The sequence below is a fragment of the Lonchura striata genome, chromosome 15 (genome assembly GCF_050655825.1).
Source record: "Lonchura striata isolate lonStrDom1 chromosome 15, ASM5065582v1, whole genome shotgun sequence".
Lineage (NCBI taxonomy): Eukaryota > Metazoa > Chordata > Aves > Passeriformes > Estrildidae > Lonchura > Lonchura striata.
The window spans coordinates 11,186,798-11,205,835 of NC_140717.1; the positions used below are offsets into that span (position 1 = coordinate 11,186,798).

A 19,038-nucleotide genomic window follows, 5' to 3' on the forward strand; every position below is an offset into this window, starting at 1 on the left:
AGGCCGTATAAAAACGTACACGGCGAGGCAGCGGTATAAAAATGTACACTTTATTACACCTTCAGGTAGGATACAGCACTATTCCTTATCATCCTACTGGGTCGAGTACAAATGTTCATCACTTATGTACAGGTTGACTTCCTAACACACTCCTGGGAGAAAGACACATCGAAAGGAAGGAAAAAAAAAATGAGAAGGAAAAAAAAAAAAGATGGTGACTTTTTATCTTCATCAACTGACCTAAACAAGAAACAATCGCCTCTTTAGACACCAAATCAGACCAGCACAACAACGCAGCCAACAGCTCTCCCACTGCTGGAACTGCTCCCCCCCACCCCAACTTTCATGCACATCATAAAAGCTAAACACTTAAAAGTGAAACTGGGGCTAGCTAAGCAATATTTTTGGATGAGCGAGGCTATACTGTACAGTGTCACTCTCCATTACCACTGCATCTGCTTTGCATTTTAAACTACTCTGCTGTCAGCAACGCCAGCTCCATGGCTGGCTGTGAAGTTTAGGGGATGGCACACGCCAGGGGTTAGCAGGGTCAGGGGAATACTACTGCATGCAAAAACAGCTTAAAAAAAACCCCAAAATGCCCTTGTATTTGTACACCTGAGGGTCTGAGAAAAAAAGTATGCAGGACAAAAGAGGTATAAAATAAAAAAGTCAGAACGCTGCCTGAGCCAGTGTTTACATTTGTAATCTGAAGAGAATTGGCTGTACCTATCACAACTAACACAGAGGAGCTGGCTGAGAATTCTTTCTTGTTTAAGCCATGTGGATTGCCAGGTACCAACAAGTGTGGACATACAGAGGTAAAAACAAAGTATTTGCTTTTCTTGCTGTTAAATAGGCTTCTTTCCTAAAAGAGTAAAAAGATCACAGAATGAAAAAAATAATTTTAAAACCATCTCAGAAAAGGAATGTTCTAATTTTGTCTGGATTTTACACTTTGTGCAGTTTTACGGCCAAAGTAAAATAAATCCCTTCAAGCCACCATGGGCTTTTTGATTCCTCACTCAGTGCTGTTTGCAAAGTCTGTTATTCATTGTATGCAAGAAAAGTAAAGTAACCCCCCACAGTTCTATGCAGCTTTTTGCTTTTTTTTTTCTCCATAATAAGGCAAACTGATTTGGAGGAAGAGGCCACGCTCTATTCACATCCAAAATACCCACCTGAAGATACATTCATCGTTAGCTTTAGTAAAAGAATAGTACAAAAGTTAGATCTTACTCTTTACACAGTTGAAGAATTAAGTATTAGATTTCATTTCACTATTCTCCCCTTCCCCCAGCCCCCCACCCCCCAAGCTGAAAGCCGTGTAAAAAGTACTGAACATTTAAACATGTTGCAAGAGCAGAATGAAACTGAGAGATTCAATTTTATCAGCTGGAGATTTTTTGTGACAGAAATCCCATGAGAAACAGCTATGGATCATCTGTTTAGCTGTATCTACTGAACAACTCTTTAAAAAAAAAAAAAAAAAGGGCTACACTTTAATACACATTTACTATCAACACAGTATTTACTCAGCTCATGCCTAAGGTACCCATTATTTTAAAGTGAAATATGAGAATGAGCACACGGGTTGGGTTATTCAGTAAACTGTACACAAAAACTACTAACAAACATTTTAAAAGACTTACAAAAATGGAGAATGAAACCTTTTCCTTTTTAATTACATATACTTACAGGTTTTCACATTTATTGGCTAAATTTTGCAGGGAGCACTTCAAGTCTGTGTTAGATTTTCCAGGGGCGTTTACCACAGGAAAGAACAACACAGAGCTTTTGTACAGATGGAAAATACTGTGCTGTACCAACTACACCTGGCTCTTTGTGTGGCTTCAGTGTGGGTACTGAGCACACACCGAACTGCAGCAAGGAGCTGCACATGCCCACAGGCAGGTGTGGTATTCAAACACAGATGGATGTTACTGACATTTATGGCAGATCACCATTTCACTTTTGAGAAGCTGGGCAGAATTTCAACCTAAGTAATGATTGCGTTATCTGGTTTGAATGAGCACAGAGAACACAGGCAGAATGTATCTTGTACAGAGATTGAGTGCTAAACAGTTGCTAATACACTGAAGTTACATGTAAGTTTTCATGTTTAAATGTTCACCAGCAAGAAACCTTCTGCTACAAAAAAAAAAAAAAATTAAAAAAAAAATAAAAGAGGTGTTTTGTCTTCATTTGGATGTTTGGAGTAGCTTCTCACTTGTCTCAGCAAACACAAAATACTGTGTTTATCTCTTATTGCAATAGTTCAACTTGGTTTAGTAGGTGCCTTTAGTCTGACAGTCGGTGTCCTCATTTGTACTTTTGCTTGCTGACTCTGGGCTTCAGGTGCTGCTGGTGTCTGGGCTGGGTTCTGTACACCTGGAGCCTGAACCTGGGGAGATGCTGTGGTCACGACCTGCTGCTGGATCAGCTTCTGCTGCACGACCTGAGCAGTAGCAGTGGTTGCAGGGATCACCTGAACCTGCTGTTGACCTGCTGTCGTCTGAGAAAGGGTCACAGTTTGGGGCTGAGCTTGTACCTACACATCAGGATGAAAAGGCAATTACAAAATGATTTGGCATTAAACTGAGCAGTCATTACATTTCTGCTCTACAGAAGGAATCCTGCTTCTTTAGGTATTTGCTCTCTTAACTGACAAACATCTCAGACAATGATTCTGGGAACACAGGCTCTGTGGTGTCAGAGAAACACCATTCTGTCACATCTTCTAGAGCCTTAGAAACCAGAACTCAGAGCCAAGATGCCTGTAACTCAGGTCTCTGCAGTGCAAATCCAAGGACATGCCCTCAGATACATTCAGAAGGCAGATGAAAGGTATAGAAACCCCACCAGATATATAGAAAAATTCCTGTATTGCAGAAGTGAAGGAGCAGGGAAAAGAACAGAGGGACAGCCAGAGGACCAAAGAGGTAAAAATGCTGACTCTGCACCCATATTGTGACAATAAATACAGCCCCTGAGGCTTCCCACCAGTCTCTGCCATTGCCCTTTCAGACTACAGCTGCCAGTCTCTATTGCCAATTTATGGCAGAATAGTTTGAACTCCATCCAGACATCTGATTTTCATAGCTGTACCCAGAGCAAGGGAGAAAAAAAAAATCAACATCTCCTTGCTCAGGAGACAAGGTAATGAAAACCGTGCAGCTTCAACTGCCTTTGTCAGATGCAGAAGTAAAACAAAGCTACAAGGACTTCTCCAGAGGAAATTAACTCTTGAATGATCCAAAAGGATTCCAATGAGAAGCACTAAAAATGAAGATAAAAATAGTGCCATATACATATAAAGAACATAGTTTAAATAATACTTATCATGGCCTAAATCTACTGCCACTGAAGTCACTAGTGTACATGGGAGGGAAACTGTTTGTCTTTTTGCCACAGACTCAAACTCACAGAGTTATGCCACCGTTGATGACTTTTGAAAATGATCTAAGAGCTCTTCCTAACTACAGAGGACAACTCAACTTGTGTTGACTAACGAGATTTCTACTTCCTGCTGTCTACTTTGCCCTTGAAGCATTCACATCTGAGGTGGTTATCAGACAGCTTACACCACTTTATCATCATTTTAAGATAAACAGTCACAGATTTTATTCAGCACTAAAACACTGCACTGTGAACTGTAGCAGATTAAATACTGGCAGGCCCAGATTTTTGTGTACCAAAGTCAAGAACTTCATCCACCCTCCAAAGTTAAATAATTCCTGCCAGCCAACTGCCTAAGTTAGGCCTGTTGCTAATGATCTGGATGAGATTGATCTAAAGAGTGTTAATTAAACTGCCTAGTCATTAGGGAAGGAGAACCAAACCACCTGAGCTCCTCCTGCCCAAGCCCAGTCTGTTACCAGCACACATTTGGAACAGCTACCACACCATCCTGCCTTTTACAGAGCACTTGGCATGGCTCTATGAACTAAAACAAAACAACCTGTAACCTTCAATTTGTCCTCATTTTTTGTGTGAAAAGCTCAGATGGTGCTCATTAGTTCAATTATTTGCTGTATTGACTATACATCACCAGAAACCAATTTTTAAACATCCTTTCAGCTCTAGAAAACAGTTAAAAATCTGTTTGTCAGCTTATCTACAGTGATGAGCAAACATTGCTACATCTATGAAAGTTTTAGACCAGAGAATATACCTCAGCTGATTCAGTATTCAAGACTTAGTTTTATAGAAAGGCACTTGCTATATCCTTCAAAAATACTACCTATGCCACACATAACGTGAAAAATACACACTTTGCAAAAACATGAGCTTTTCTAAAGATCATGTTTTTAGTGCTATATTTGACAAGAGCAAAACCTACCTGTTGGGAAACTGAAACCATCTGCTGAATGTTGGCAACAGTAGCCTGTTGCTGGACCACCTGTGGGAGTTTTGCAACCTGTAGTGATATGAAATAAAGAAAGATTGGATCAAAATAAAAAGCTGCTGATAGCAGCAAAATACCAAGGCCTGTTCAAGGTAAGTTGTAGCTTGGCATTTTCTGTGAGGCTGAATGTTTATGAAACATTTTAGATCAGTGGAAAGAAGAACTTAGCTAGGGGAGGAAGAAAAATATTTTCAATTTTAACTACAACAGAGTCATTTCCTTCCAACTACCTAGAAAATTGAAGGATGCACATGAGTTCTAATACGTTACATTATCTGGGATATATTTTTGAAAGAGTAAGGCTTCCAATTCCTAACCCCCTTCTTTTTCCTTGGTTAGGCTGATTCAGTTATGCAGAAAAAAAAGTGAGTTGTCACCTGCTCTAAGCTACCAGAGATTAGGCTGTGAGGCAGCACCAGAAACAGGAACAATTCTGGCTGAATTTTCCTCAGTAAACACAGTATGGAATCCTATGCCTAATAAAAAGGAGTGACTCAATTATTTTATTTCAAAGAGGAAAGGTGAACTTGCAGCTCACAGCTATGACTAGCTGAAAGGCCACATATGCAGCACCAGTGAATTTTATTGAAAAGTCAATTTAAATGAATGTGTGACTAGAATTAAAATGAGTGGGTGCTGAATTCTACCTCACCTGTTGTCTTTACAATTCTCCAGTCCCAGTACAGTTTAAGGGTGTAAACCTGTGTTACCTGTACCTGAATCTGGGCCTGCACTTGCTGGGTTCCACCTGGTTTCTGGGTTTGGGAAATTGGAGTTGTTAAGAACTGTGTTTTAATGGCAGGCTGTGTAGCATAAGTTACTTTTTGCTGCTGTGAAGTCTGCTGCTGGGTCTGGACCGTAACCTGTTGAGCATTTATCTGCACAAGAGAAAAAAAGGCACCAATGACTACAAAAGATAAGTGTACTTTAAAAAACAGGTATGCGGGGAAAAAAGATTAATTACATTTAGTTGTTAAAAAATAATTTTCCCAGGATTAACCACAAAAAAAAATGAGTACTAGATGAAAGCCTTCATGCATGTACACAAGTATTCAGAATTACAGTATTAATGAAAAGTTTCTCTCTTACACACAACACTCACACAACAATACACTTATTAAAAACTACCAAACAATCAACCACTTTACAGAAAAAAATGAAGCATCTGAGAACCTGTTTTCTCTAGATATACCTAAGATCACCCCTAGAAATCCTGACTGACTCTCTAGGGGTGTCCTGGTCATCCAAAACCAAAGCTTTACAACCACAGCACCACTGCACAAGTTAATGGGACAGCAGACAATAGTACCTTTTGCTGCACAGTAGCTTGTCCCTGTGCAACCTGGGGCTGGATGGCTTTCTGCTGCTGTGCTGCTTGGTGGTGCTTGAGTTTTAGCAGCTGCTGGACATGCAGTGGCTGTGCAACTACTGTCTGGCCTCCTGAAAATTACAGAAATAATTAGAACTGTAAGAGTCTTCAGTTTATTGCTTAGTCCCAGTAATCACAGCTTACACACACAGATTCTACTTTTACAGACATACATTTGCACAGCTTTGAGCACTAACAACCCACTGATTTTAATGAGAATAAGACATTTCCACAGTGGAGAAAATTTCTTATCTAATGGCATGAGTAAACTAATTTTTTGTTCCAACAACAATCTTCCTCCAAGAAAAAAATTGTCTATACTATAGGAGACTGCTATGAAATACAATTCTATTTCCAACTTGCACTCACATACCTGCTGCTTTCTGTGGCTGCCCAATGGCAACACTAATGCCCGCCACAGTCACAGGGAGTGTGGTGACTCCTGCAGATGACACAACAGCAGCTGGAACAGACACCACTGGAGGCTTTGCCAGAGCAACCTGTGCTGCTTGTGGAGTCTGGGCCTGGATCTGTCCTTGTGCTTGGAGCTGGGAAGCAGGAACACGAGTCTAAGCAGTAAGGAATGAAGATTATTGTACCAGCACAGAAAGATTTGCTGCATATAACAGGTGATTATAAAGTGATAGCTGTAAATGTCTCTAAATGGCTCCTGTGCAGTGACAAAATTCAGAGATGGTATCAATGGGTAAGTACAATGTAAAGCTATTTATGTTACAGCAGTTCCTTCTGAACTGCCCCTTGTGAGTGTGAATGATCAGTGCCCAGTTCATTTCAGCCAGCCAAGGGTGAGATGTCTGAGCCTGTTTTTGCCAAGTCAAAGCCAACTCACCAGGCGTGCCACTTGCAGGTTGGTGACCGTAGTGCCCGTGAGGACTGCGCCAGGCCGAGGGGCTGTCACAGCAGTGAGCTGCTGAGTTTGCTGCTGCTGCTGCACTTGCACTTGTGCTGTTTGCTGCTGTGCCCCTTGCTGTGTCTGCTGTGCTGCCTGCTGCTGGGGGAGCTGCAGCTTCTGCTTCTGCAACTTGATCAGCTGCTCCTGCAAAAATCAAACACTTCCATCATTTCCAATGGTTTACATTACAGGAGAAAAATGGAGATGCATCCAAAGCTTAAAAGGAGAAAACCAGACTAATGCTAAGATCAAGTATCTAAAACGTAACTCTTTTACACAATGGCTTCCAGTGAGCAACAGTAAGTGCTTTCCATCCTGCCCTACTCTACTACTGAAAGTGCTGTCTGACTCACTGCCTTCATGAAATTTTAGTAGGATGAAATTTAAGAGGGAAATACATCTCACTCTAGCCCAAGAAAACAGGACACAACATACACTGTTAAGGAAGCTTACAGTAATGAGAGCAGTGTGTTATGTTACTTCATGAGTGGCTCCTCACCTGTGACAATTTCCCTACAGTTTTTATTTGAGCTGGAGACTGGGCTTGTGCCTGAGCCTGGATCTGTGGGACCTGCACCTGAGCAGCCTGCTGCTGCTGTTGCCTCAGAAGCTGGAAGTGAGCAGGGGTGATGGTTTTGCCTGACAGCTGGACTGTTGGCGTAGCTGTGAATAAAGAAAAAACAAAAAGTTACGACAAATACTTTTCAACATTCAGTTTAACTCACGAATTTCACCTGAGAAAAAAAATGCTTATTTTTCTGCTCCAGCACACTTTGTGGATTAACTATATGTAAGAACACATTATCATGAGCATGATGTAAAAGCAGAGTAGATCATAAAATGCAAGGGCATTTCTTCACAATGCTTTTTAGTCAAGACAGTCAATTCTAGTGTTTTACTGCTAGATTGTTAATAATATTTTTAAATTGCAATGCCTAGGGGCCAAGCTCTCTATTGCCATGGTTTAACCAGAAATACTGGAAAAAAAATGCAAACTGAGCACCAACAACAAAGCAAGTTAAAAATCGTAGTCCTGTTTAATTGCATCCCAGACTTCCAACATTGTGGGGCTGTGATGGTGGATCTACAGGAATTCTGAGGCCCTTTTTGCACTACTGGAACAAGTCCCTGAACACAGGATCATTACCTGGCGTGACCTGGGTGACCAAAGACCTTGTCTGTGTCTGCACAGGCGTGAGGTTGGTGGTGACCACGGCCGAGGCTGTCACCGAGGTGACGGCGCGCACGCCCTGGGTGGAGGCGATGGTCACCAGCTCGGTGGACGCCGCCGGCGCCGCGGCCGCGCGGGGCTGGCTGTGAACCACCTGGGCAGTGGCGGTGCCTCCCGAGGTCTGAAAGGGAACACAGCCATTACTGCTCCCCTCCCACGCCTCACACTTCCCTGCTGCAAACCGAATTGGCCCTCTAGGCAATTTTTAAAACAAGCACGAAAAATGCAAAAGAAGGAAAGCCCCAAATCTGTCTAACACATCTGTTTGGATGCATCTTAAAATCAGCATGTGGTTAAATCTTTTTCCAACAGGCTGATCACCAAACCCTTCATTCTATTACAGACATTTGATTTTAGTACCTTTCAATGTTTTGCTTTATCTTCCATAGTCTTAAACCATTAACATCATCATAAAGATCATAATTAATAAAGCACAAAACAGTTACAAGCTGAAAATGTTAATAACATAATACATTGCTTTTAGCAGCACTTGCCTATAAATTATTTTAACGTATTAAGCATTTTTTTCTGATAAACCATTCCAGTGTGTTCTGATGTTTTGGTAAGAGAGAGATGCACATGACATTTGCAAGAAGCAGAATTTTTGAGAACATGGAAAACTAAAGCTATGCTGATAAAACATGCAACCCAATGTCTCCAGGGACACAACTAGTGACAGGATCTACTCACAGTCAACGTGCCAGGTATAACAGGTGAGGCCAGACGTTTATTGATGGGCTGGAAGGTAGCAGCAGGGACCCCAGCAACAGTGTTCACAATCACATTTCCACTCACTGTAGCTGAAAGCAAACCAGGATTAAATGTGAGATTCTGAAAGTGACAATCCTAATGTCCCATCACCTTCTATCTCCAGTTAGAAAGTCTCCTTACCAGTCTGGATGCTTGTCCCCGTCACTGCTGTTTTGATGGTGCCTGCCTAATTAGAAGACAATTAAGGTAGCACTTCAGAAAAGCAATAAAAGAAAACTGAGCATTGCTTAACACAATGCTGTGCTCCAGAAGTGACAAAATAACAAAAAAATGCAATGGAACACACAGAGATTTCTGCAGTTGTTCATTGACTCTACAGATCACAGCAACTAATGCATACATAAATCAGGATTCTGCCTCACTGATGAGCAACTGTAAACCAGCCTAGTCTGGTAAACCCTGGTCACTGGACATCCCTGTTAGCAGAGGAAGGGAGCAAAACCTTGGACAAGCACTCACATAGGAACATCACTGAGCACTTCATACACAGCAATGCTTGTGGTTCAAAACACATCCTCTGTGTCTTTCTGCAAAAGCTGTGGTACTCTTGCTCTTCAACAAGCAAAATAAATCCACCACTGCTGAACACATTACTATGCAAACTGGATTGGCTCTAAATACAAAAGCCACAGACCAGTCATCAGACTCATTCAGACTCTAGATTTAGGAAAAGACACAAAAACTTTGCATAAATTCGCAGTAAAAGCACAATGGTGTTTCCTGTAGGATGCATCATTTCACTTTCCTTGCAAAGGTTAATGAATCTTTGGGTTTTAAGTTCTTTAACTGAGTTGCTCTTACAGCTACATTCTCTTTTTTTTCCTCTGTATCCTGCAAATTCTCTGTACAAATACTTCTCATTGACTATGTACATCTATTCACTCAGACTTCATTAAATGAAAGTCTAAAGTGAAAAAGGAAAAACCATCTTAGCATGGTGTTCTTTCACCTCAGAATGCCAAGATCTGTTGCCACAATGGTATGAATAGTCTTAATAAATCACGGAACCAGAAGACACCTAGCATAACCAGGGAAAGCAAACAAGAAAAAAATATCTTTGATCTCACTATACTGACCTAAAATTCTCTTCCCAGAGAAAACACAACACAAATACAGCACACACAGAAGAACTGAAGTTACTACATCAGAGGCACCGAGCTCTCCCTTTCTTACCAATACTGCTGTGTTGGCCACAGTAGTGACTGCAGTCTGCACCACTGCCTGTGGCTGCTGAACTACCTGTGCTTGTGCCTGTGCCTGTGCCTGTGGCTGGGCCTGCTGCACGGGGGGCTGCTGGGGGGGCTGCTGGCCCGCCTGGGGCTGCTGGGGCTGGGGACCCGTCTGCTGCTGGGCCCTCTGCTGCTCCGCCAGCGCCTGCAAGGCAAGGGGCACCTTCAGTCTTCAAGCATGGAACAAGCAAGATGTGGTTTTTTAAAGCAAAATCAAGCAACAAGAAAAAACCTCTTTATCCACAAAACCACAGGCAGCCCGCAAAGCTGGCCTCACTTTTGAAGTCCAAGTTACACAACCTGATTCATTTCAAACTACAAGATGTACTCATGGTTTTATGGCTTAGCACATAGCACAACAAGCAGCTTACCATCCACAAGCAAGTATTTCTTTCTGAATAATATAAGAAAGGAGGCTACAGAATGGTCAAGAATAAAATAAGATTTTTACATGTTTTAATATATTTTGCAAAAATATGTTCCTCATTGCTTCAAGGGGTCTTAGTGTGACAAGAGGTGCAAGGAAAGGCCTCACTTTGGGCCTGGTTCTCTAAACCCCTGTACATGAGCAATGTGCAGCTGCTTGTAATATCCACTGTACTGCCAAACTTCTCCCAGGAGGAAGCTTTGCTCATACCTCATCTGTTTCCTGATTTTTTAATTAATGCAGTCATTTGTGCAGCAGAGATGGGACCATACCTTTTTCTCTTTGGCAATGCGTTCTGCTCGGAGGGACGCGACCTGAATCGGAGGGAGGGGCTTATCATAGTTGATTCCACTAGAAACAATAATAAGACAAAACACACAGTATTTAGAAATAACTGAAACCTAAAAAAAAAAGAACATAAAAAAAGAGCACTTTTATACAATTTATAACTCCTTCAAGATAGGGAGTGCTCACCTTTCTGCAAGCACTGATGCATGCTTTGGATTCTTCTGGAAAGGATTCATGCCAAGTCTGAAATTGAGAAAAACTGTATTACTGGAGACAGAAAAACTTTAAATACAATATTTCATTTCACATATTAGCATGTAACCCTGCAGTTTTGGTGAAGATTCCATGATATACCAGCCAGTACTGGAGCATGCATACAGACAGACATTTAAGAGACTCAGAGTAAATACTAAATAAATATAGAAAAACTACAGGAAGACACACAGGAAAAAATGTACTAGTAAACAGCATAGATAGCAAGTTGTCTACAATTTAGGTAAATGGACAGATATAGATTTAAAAAAAACCCAGCAAATTCCTGCAGAGAGACCCAAACACATGAAATATGGAGGTGTTTCCAACAACACAGAAGACACAGAGAGAGATCAAGAACAGAGAAAGAGAGTGCAGAATAATTCTGGGTTTTGAGAGCCATTCAGAACTCAGTTTCCAGGAGATCTGTGGTGGCAGGAGATCAAATGATCCCAGGTAAACTTACAAAGGTTTGATAGGTGGACTTCTTTTCCCTGCAATCATTTTCATCATCTCAAAATGATTAGTATAAAGTTGTGTGTGGGTTGCACCCTCATCTTGAGCATAGATCTGATTGGTACGAAGTGGGCGACTGTTTTTAGTCTAGAAAAAGAAAACAAACCAACTTTCAATTGCAAACTCACCCAACAGGGCATTTTGTCTATGTTTAAACACAAGGCGAGCTCGTAGATTATTTAAAAACACTCTCCAACATATCTATCACAGACTGGTTCCTGCCTCGTGTCACTGATAACTTACTGTCACACAAAACTCTATGGGAAATATATAAAGAAAGAGCAAAATAAGGAGCAGTTCTCACGGTCACACTGGCATCAGCACTGGGGGACATACAAAATGGCAAACTCTAATTTGAGAAAGAATCTTTGCTTTAGTTTAGATTTTGCAAGTTTAATTCATTACCCAAACCAAGAGCCCATTAGTTTATAGTTATGCATAGCGCACACATAAGGTAATAAAACAAAACCATCACTGCACTGCTCTCCCAACAAAGCTAGGTTAACATCCACACACCATGCCAGTCTAACATTTGGCTTCTCCTAAGCAGAAACTGCCAGTCAGGGACAAACCTCCTTAGCAGTCAGAAAATGGAACTACAGCCAGAAGTTCTGGATTCTCCACCCAACTCTGCCACTAAATTGCTGTGTGGTTTGGAAGAAGGTGTTCACAAGTCATGGAATTTGTTTTTGTTTCTTTAGCGTCCTATCATCCTCATTTACTAAAACGTGTTTCAGGCATCAAATTCACTATGTATTTGTAATCCACTTAGACTCTAGCATGAAGTTCATTCTTTCAGATCTTAAATACCATCAGGATAAGATACAAGGTGGAAAAATGCCAACTACAGTTTAAGTGAAATCACAAACTTCTTGCATGATCTAAAATTTATCTATCAAATCCAAAAGCTGAAGTCTGGTGTCAATCCACTGTATCAACAAAGAAAGGAAAAATAAATTTGGAATTTTAATTGATGTTTCAGAACTCAAGTAACACTCAACATGGATCTCATATGAATTATCTGCCCACCTCCATTGCTGCTAAATACCACAGTGTCTAGATTTGATTTTGAAAGAATACCAATGCACACCTTATAAATACTTTTTGTCTTCTTTTTAGGATTAGCTTCGTACATTAGCTGTAAAATAAGAAGGAAAGTTAGATGATCTTTTGTGGAAGATTTTGTTCAGGTGCTTTTTCTTTTCAAAGAAATCACATAAAATAAGTGGAAATCCTGATGAGAATAATTTAAAAAGATCTTTTAAAAGTTATTTATTTACACTGTTGAAACGTTTAACAAAAAAACAAGTGTTTATGGAGTTAAGGAAAAAAAACTCTACAACTTAAGGTAAAAAAAAGACGCATCATTCCAGGTGAACTCACCTTTCCTTCCTCCCTTGGGATTATGACATTCTCGTATCGGTTGCGGCACTGCTTGGGCGAGCGATAGACTCTGCTGCAGGAGTTAACAACATCACTGACCAGGTCCCAGTTGGGAGTGTGTGCTGGTGACACAATAGCAAGGTTTAAAGGAAGCTCCAGCAGCTGCTTCACTGCCTGCAACAGAGAAAGGTACAAATGCATCAGGAGACATCGCTGCCATTTTCCAAACCTGGCCCTGCCTGCGTGTGCCCACATGCTGTTACTACAGTGGGACGGCTCAGGGCTATGGCTCTGTGTTCAGTCACAGAGAATAAACAGGCATAAGGTGCCTTAATGCTGACTGTGCAGGGAAATAGTTGGAGATTGGTATGAGTAGGACAGAGAACTGTTATTTAAATGCTGCTCTTCCCTCAAAGGTGGGAAGAAACTTAAGCTACATTACCCATTGTCCAGCCAGCACAACTAATCTGAATAATAGTAAGTGGTTTCTAAAACAATAGGCCTTAATCATACATTTTGTAGTTTAGCCTTTAATCTCTCCTTAGAGGAGCACAAATGACAGGCAAGCTGTTCCAAGTTATGACAGCAAATTGCCATTAAGAATTAGAAATAACCTCGAAAAGATAAAATGAAGGAATAAAAACATAATGGCAGCAGGAGCTGCAGGTATCATCTGACCTGCAGAAGTGCCCAGTCTTCGCTGATCAACCACTCTGGATTATCCTGTCCAGCCTCAGTAGCTGGTTTGACAAGAGTTGGCAAAGGCTTTGCAAACTGTGTCTGTTGTTTCAACAAGATGTTCTTCTTTTGCTCTTTGCCCTCCCGGCGCATTTTCAACATTCCGGGAGTTGCTCGATCGAAGAGTGAACGAGGTGGGATAACTGTCTCCCCATGACGTTGCTTCTTCTTTCTACCTGCTGCTAAGGCAAAACATAAAGAATTACTGGTAGATACTGTCATTCTTTGACTCCTCTGCCTACAGCTGCAAAATGCTCATACATGTACTCCCCACTGCCTCTGGAAAGCACAGCCAGGAACTAAACAGAGCCTATTATAAAGTAAGACTAGCCCTGTCCTGACTGACAAAATAGAATGCCAGCTTTCTAAAACTGTCCTTTGAAGAACATCTTTATGTCTAAAGACAAGACACACCACAAGAACTGGGACTTCCAGTGACTCCACTGCTTCAAGGCCGTGGTGGGACAAGATTTTTTATCCCTTCAAACATGCACATTCGATCTTTACCAGACCAAACTCCAAAACAGATGCTTGAATTTATTAAACGCTGCAACATGGTGTTTCAATGCATTCTGAATATATAGGAGGCATGAAAACCCCACTGATTTTTTAAACTTTCAGCAATAAATCCCAGAACAGTTTTGAGCACGCACTCACCAGAGGGATCTGTTTTGTGTCGTTTACGCTCCTTCCTGACGTACACTGGAGGCAATTTTGACTCTGGAATAGGGGTGGTATCATACATCAGGCACATAACAGAATCTATGTAGATATCATTGTCATCCTGAGGTGGAGTAGGAGGAGTCCAGAGCTGCAGAGAATAAAATCTGTAATTACTGCAATGTTAACTCTTCACTGATCTTTATGTTTCATAAAATAAAAAGCCTGTTTAGGCTGCCTGGTGTTACTTTTACTTACTGGCATAATTTCAGTTTGTCCATCTGGACCTTCATAGACATATTCCTACACAGCAAAAAGAGAACATAATTCAAATGATCCAACTGAAACCTGAAGGGTAAAGGTGTTCTCAGACTGTTAAGAAATAACTATTTAGAAAAAACAAGACTAATCAGCAATTACTTTGTTGTATGCATCCTCCCGAGTGTAGGTTAGAAGTTCCTCTTCATCCTCCCAAAGCATTTTTTGCTCTCTTTCCTTTAACTCCTTCATATGCTGGACTTCCCAGGCTTTCTTTGCAGTTTTCAGTTCCATCTAGATTAAAGTCAGACTCCTTAGAAACTTCATACAGTAACAGACACTGGATTAGAAGTCATCAATTTGTAATTTTATGGATAAATGCCTTGAACTTTGACATTTTCAGACACAGAAATCTTATAGCAATTTCTTATCAGATACTTTCACAATCATTTAGAAGATATTTATTGGTCTTTATTAAGGGCTTTTAAGCCATCAATATAAAGCAATCAAAGAATTTCAGTTAAACAATGAAGACAATCAGAGCACAGGCTCACTGAAATTAATGAAATCTTTTCCCCCGCTATCAATGGAGTACAACAAATATTTGCTGAGCTGGGCTGAAAGCAATTTCCATTTTATAAAAAAGAAATTAAGAACTGACACCTGCTTAAACCAGAGAATCCCAGAATAATGAGCTCTCTGTAAGACATTATGCTGTTCATAAGGTATAGCAAGAAAAGATCACAGAAGTGCCTACAATATATTCCACATGATTGGAGACACTTCCACTTCATATTGAAAATATAATAAATGTTGTTCTGTGACAGAATAACATGGAAAAGAAAGATTTGTTTTACCTCACTCAACCGTGGCTCATTGTCATCAACTGAACCATGGAAGAGCTCCAGATAATTCAAAGCATACTTCTCAATTGGAGTCAGCTGAGGGAAGTATCAAAGGGAAAAAAATGTTACTTTGAGGATAACAAAAGAAATGCTACATGAAGTATCAAAGCTCTCCTTCAAATTCATCTTAACATTTTAAATCAGTGGGAGATCTCCCTTCCATTTAATGGGAGAAACAACAAAGTTGCTTTAAGGTCAGACTGCAAAGATATTGAAACATTTGAACTAAACATTACTTTTTAGCCAGCTATTCAAGGGAAGTGACGGTACCTGATCCACAACAGCAACTAACTCCTGCAGCTGTGAGGGCTCTTCAATGTATTTTGTCTCGCAGAGCTCTGAGATTAAAGGTTCAATGCTTGACTCAGATCCTATTTCTTCATTTGACTCCTCATCCTCTCGTTCAATGCTGTTGAGGGCCTTTCAGAGAGATGTATTTTTAAAATAATTAAGACTTCAAAAATATGGAAAGAAACTCCATAAGGAGTTCACTGAAATGCAATACAAATTTCTGAAGTCTCTGCTCCAGCAAGAGAAACAGTCCCAGAAATGATAAAATTCAGCTTTGGGCTTTTGGAAGTTTTGTCACAAAGCAAGTGACAAAAGAGCATAAAACTACAAGAAAAAGATACTGACAGAATTAACCCAAATAAAATGGGATTAGTTAGTTGTTTAATACTGATGTTGCACAGCTGTATTTTTAATGTGTGTGTTAATCATTACCTCTATGAATGGTCTTGCAACTTTAGGTGAAATATTTTCTGCTGGAGACGGCTCTTGAGAAAGTACTACAAATTCTTCTGCTTTCACTCTAAATCCAGAATCCTCCATAGGAGAATGAACCTCAAACAATTCCTGAATTGTTTGCTTCATAAATAGAAGGAAAAAAGAGAAATACATTCAATTTTTGGGAGCATCCTGTTTTTTTTTTCTACATCAGGAGTGCCAGCCAGGATAGCCTGGCTTCACCAGTGCAGTCACTGTCTCACGTATCTTCAGAGCAGCAATTCAGAGCCTATCTCTCTAAATATCCAAAACTATTTCACATTTTTAAAGCTGTTTAGACCTTCACCCTTACAAGTTCTGCGAAATTTTGCAGAATTTTGTGAAGAAATCACAATATATTGAGTCATGGGTGATGCTGTGCATCACTATACAAATAACAGAAAAAACAGATGGACAATATTTGAAAGGATGTGGCCCCAACACTGAGAGTTCAAGCAATCATGAAATCCAATATGCCTCCTCATTAATTCTAGCCTAGACAGATTTCTACTAAACTGCTATTAAACACTCCAACACAGATGCTTGAATTTATTAAAAACTGCAACATGGGTGTTTCAATGCATTCTGAATATTAACTTACCTGTGTTAAAAAGGCCATTGAATAGTCGTTTCCCTGAGCAGCTACTTCTCTGATCAAGTCCTTTGTGCCATTTTTCAAAAGTTTCTCTTCTACAGAATTACCACTGACAAGCCTAAAAAAAAAGGAAAAAAACCATAGAAATCTGGTAAGTCATTTCCAAACCAGCTTTCAGAAACAAAAAAAACAAACTGTCCTTAGAGAATTCCACTAAATGCTTAAAATGTGGTAGTATGTGGGAGTTTTTTTAGTTATGGTGCAGGCCCATAAAAAAGTACACTATCACCTTTCCTTTAGAGCTGTCTTCTAATAATTTATGTAATTAAAGAAAAAAATAAACCCGAAATCAACAATGAAAAAGATCTCTTTAAAAACTCCATGTAGACTAACAGACAAAACCCATGCAGGGATGATTAATTTCCTACATTTGGCATTAAACCCCCCACTTTTTCATAGGATACCCTGGCATCTTTTTCATTGAAGGGAAGCGGTTTTCAGCACTGTTTCCACTTTATTCCAGATCATCCAGGGCAGCACTGAAAAAACCTCACATCAAAACATGTTAAAGAGCAGATATTGACTGTCACCATCACCTGTATATATGGATATCTTTACATCTCCCAATTCTGTCACACCATTCCTGAGCTTTTGCATCCATCACTGGGTTCAGATCATTGTCATAGAAGACAACAGTGTCTGCCTCAACAAGATTGACTCCTGTGGAACGGCTGTGAGAGGAGAGGATGGCACAGAAAATGCGCTTGTCTTTGTTGAAAATTTTCATCAGCTCCTACATAAACAGAATAAAAGCAAGAACTAAATAAAATGCACACCAAAATAAAATACCAAACCAAATTCACTATAGCCTAATAAAATAAGGGATTAACATACATCAAACTGAATACAAAATGAGGCAAATTTCCTTTCTCTGCTGTAGTGTATAAAAGCCTGGTACCAGTGAGTAACTGGTAGGGCACACTTACCTGTCGTTGTTCCTGGTTGGCATATTCATCAATCCTCACAAAGGTGAGGAAATGGAAATTCAGGAACAACTCCAGTATGTCCAACATCAGAATCATCTGCGACAGAATCAGCACACGGCGCCCTTCAGATTTCAACTTCTGAAGCAAGACAGCAAGAGCTTCTAATTTTCCTATAATTCAAACAGAAAAAACAATAATGGCTTTATATAGAAATCCCATTCATATGATAGAGGAAATTACTGAAATCTTGTTAGCAAATGTCCTTTACCTGAGTCATACTGCACCAGCCGGAGGTCAGGGAACTGCAGCAAGTGAGGAGTGGTCAGTTGTTGCAACTGATGCAAGTGTGGAGCTGCCTTCTGCCTCAGGCTGTGCTTAAGGAGTTTCAGTCTGTGACTGTATGAAGGGGGAGGATTTGCTACATAGAAACATGGGGGAGCAGCAACTGCAGCTGGCAACACGAAGAGAGCCCTGTGAAAAGCACCAAAACAAGGCAATACTGATTTAAAAAGACACACACAAAATGATCATCAATAACCATAGGCACAGCAATGAAACTCAGCCTTAGCTAAACCAGCTTCTGCCTGCATCTCTGCGTCTTAACTCTTGTTAGCTGGGTGCAAGTGGTACCTATTCAAGTACATCCAATAGCATAAGAACGTAAGCCTAAGTATGGTCAGCTGAACTTGGGCTTAAAATTAGGAAAGATAAGTCACTTATAAATAAGTGACTTATTTTTACTTCCATGTTGCACATCATTTACTGCTAAATAAACCATTCTAAACCAAATAAGCTCATCAACAGAAACAAGGTTTTAAGCCTTTTTGAAAAGTGTTTTAGAAACAACTAGATGTGTAAAGGCTTGTTAGGCAGGGTCACACACATTACCTGTTAACAAGATCCTTCAGAGATTCCTGCTGCTGAACCAAGCCCAGGATCATTTCCTGCAAGGGGTTACTTGGGCCTCCGCAGGCACTTGAGGAAAGGCAGCAGTTGACAAAGCCAGCCCACCTCCAGCTGTTGCCCTCACTGGAAGGCAGCTGGGAGGCCTTTGTGTCCCCAGCCAGGGAGCACACGCTCAGCACGTCCCGGCCGTACACCGGCGCCCGCGCGCAGCGCCGCTCGTTGCCGCAGAAGATCCTGTCCAGGCGCTCCTTCAAGAGCCGGTTCTTCTCCTCAAACGTCTCCTTTGCCAAGAGAAGGTGAATGAAAACCACATTTGCTGCTCATCACAATAATAATAGATGAGGGATTTGAGGGTCTTTAGACTGAAACTGTCAGGATCAGAGTGTAGATCCTAGAGTACAATTACTATTTAGACCAATTATTAAAGGTATGCATTTC

General features: G+C 40.6%; 1 protein-coding gene across 21 annotated transcripts in view; it reads right to left on the bottom strand.

Moving 5' to 3' along the window:
- Positions 1-34: 34 nt before the first annotated feature.
- The window catches only part of EP400 (E1A binding protein p400), a 54,266-nt gene continuing 35,262 nt past the window's right edge, over positions 35-19,038 (bottom strand). For 14 of the 21 annotated variants that reach the window (XM_085593142.1, XM_085593140.1, XM_085593135.1 and 11 more), the window contains 28 exons: positions 18,583-18,881; positions 17,963-18,165; positions 17,695-17,864; positions 17,305-17,501; positions 16,715-16,826; positions 16,072-16,215; positions 15,619-15,768; positions 15,301-15,384; positions 14,606-14,737; positions 14,444-14,488; positions 14,183-14,336; positions 13,466-13,704; positions 12,788-12,961; positions 12,495-12,542; positions 11,355-11,491; positions 10,823-10,879; positions 10,621-10,699; positions 9,866-10,066; positions 8,813-8,858; positions 8,612-8,721; positions 7,838-8,042; positions 7,190-7,353; positions 6,628-6,834; positions 6,151-6,346; positions 5,718-5,848; positions 5,119-5,286; positions 4,343-4,420; positions 35-2,551 (listed from right to left, as the gene is read on the bottom strand). In XM_085593142.1, coding sequence (XP_085449268.1) covers positions 2,279-2,551; positions 4,343-4,420; positions 5,119-5,286; positions 5,718-5,848; positions 6,151-6,346; positions 6,628-6,834; positions 7,190-7,353; positions 7,838-8,042; positions 8,612-8,721; positions 8,813-8,858; positions 9,866-10,066; positions 10,621-10,699; positions 10,823-10,879; positions 11,355-11,491; positions 12,495-12,542; positions 12,788-12,961; positions 13,466-13,704; positions 14,183-14,336; positions 14,444-14,488; positions 14,606-14,737; positions 15,301-15,384; positions 15,619-15,768; positions 16,072-16,215; positions 16,715-16,826; positions 17,305-17,501; positions 17,695-17,864; positions 17,963-18,165; positions 18,583-18,881 — 4,203 coding nt within the window. In that variant the 3' untranslated portion in view covers positions 35-2,278. The remainder of the gene's footprint in view (positions 2,552-4,342; positions 4,421-5,118; positions 5,287-5,717; positions 5,849-6,150; positions 6,347-6,627; positions 6,835-7,189; positions 7,354-7,837; positions 8,043-8,611; positions 8,722-8,812; positions 8,859-9,865; positions 10,067-10,620; positions 10,700-10,822; positions 10,880-11,354; positions 11,492-12,494; positions 12,543-12,787; positions 12,962-13,465; positions 13,705-14,182; positions 14,337-14,443; positions 14,489-14,605; positions 14,738-15,300; positions 15,385-15,618; positions 15,769-16,071; positions 16,216-16,714; positions 16,827-17,304; positions 17,502-17,694; positions 17,865-17,962; positions 18,166-18,582; positions 18,882-19,038) is intronic. The other 7 variants (XM_085593153.1, XM_085593148.1, XM_085593145.1 and 4 more) reach the window with 5 other exon arrangements.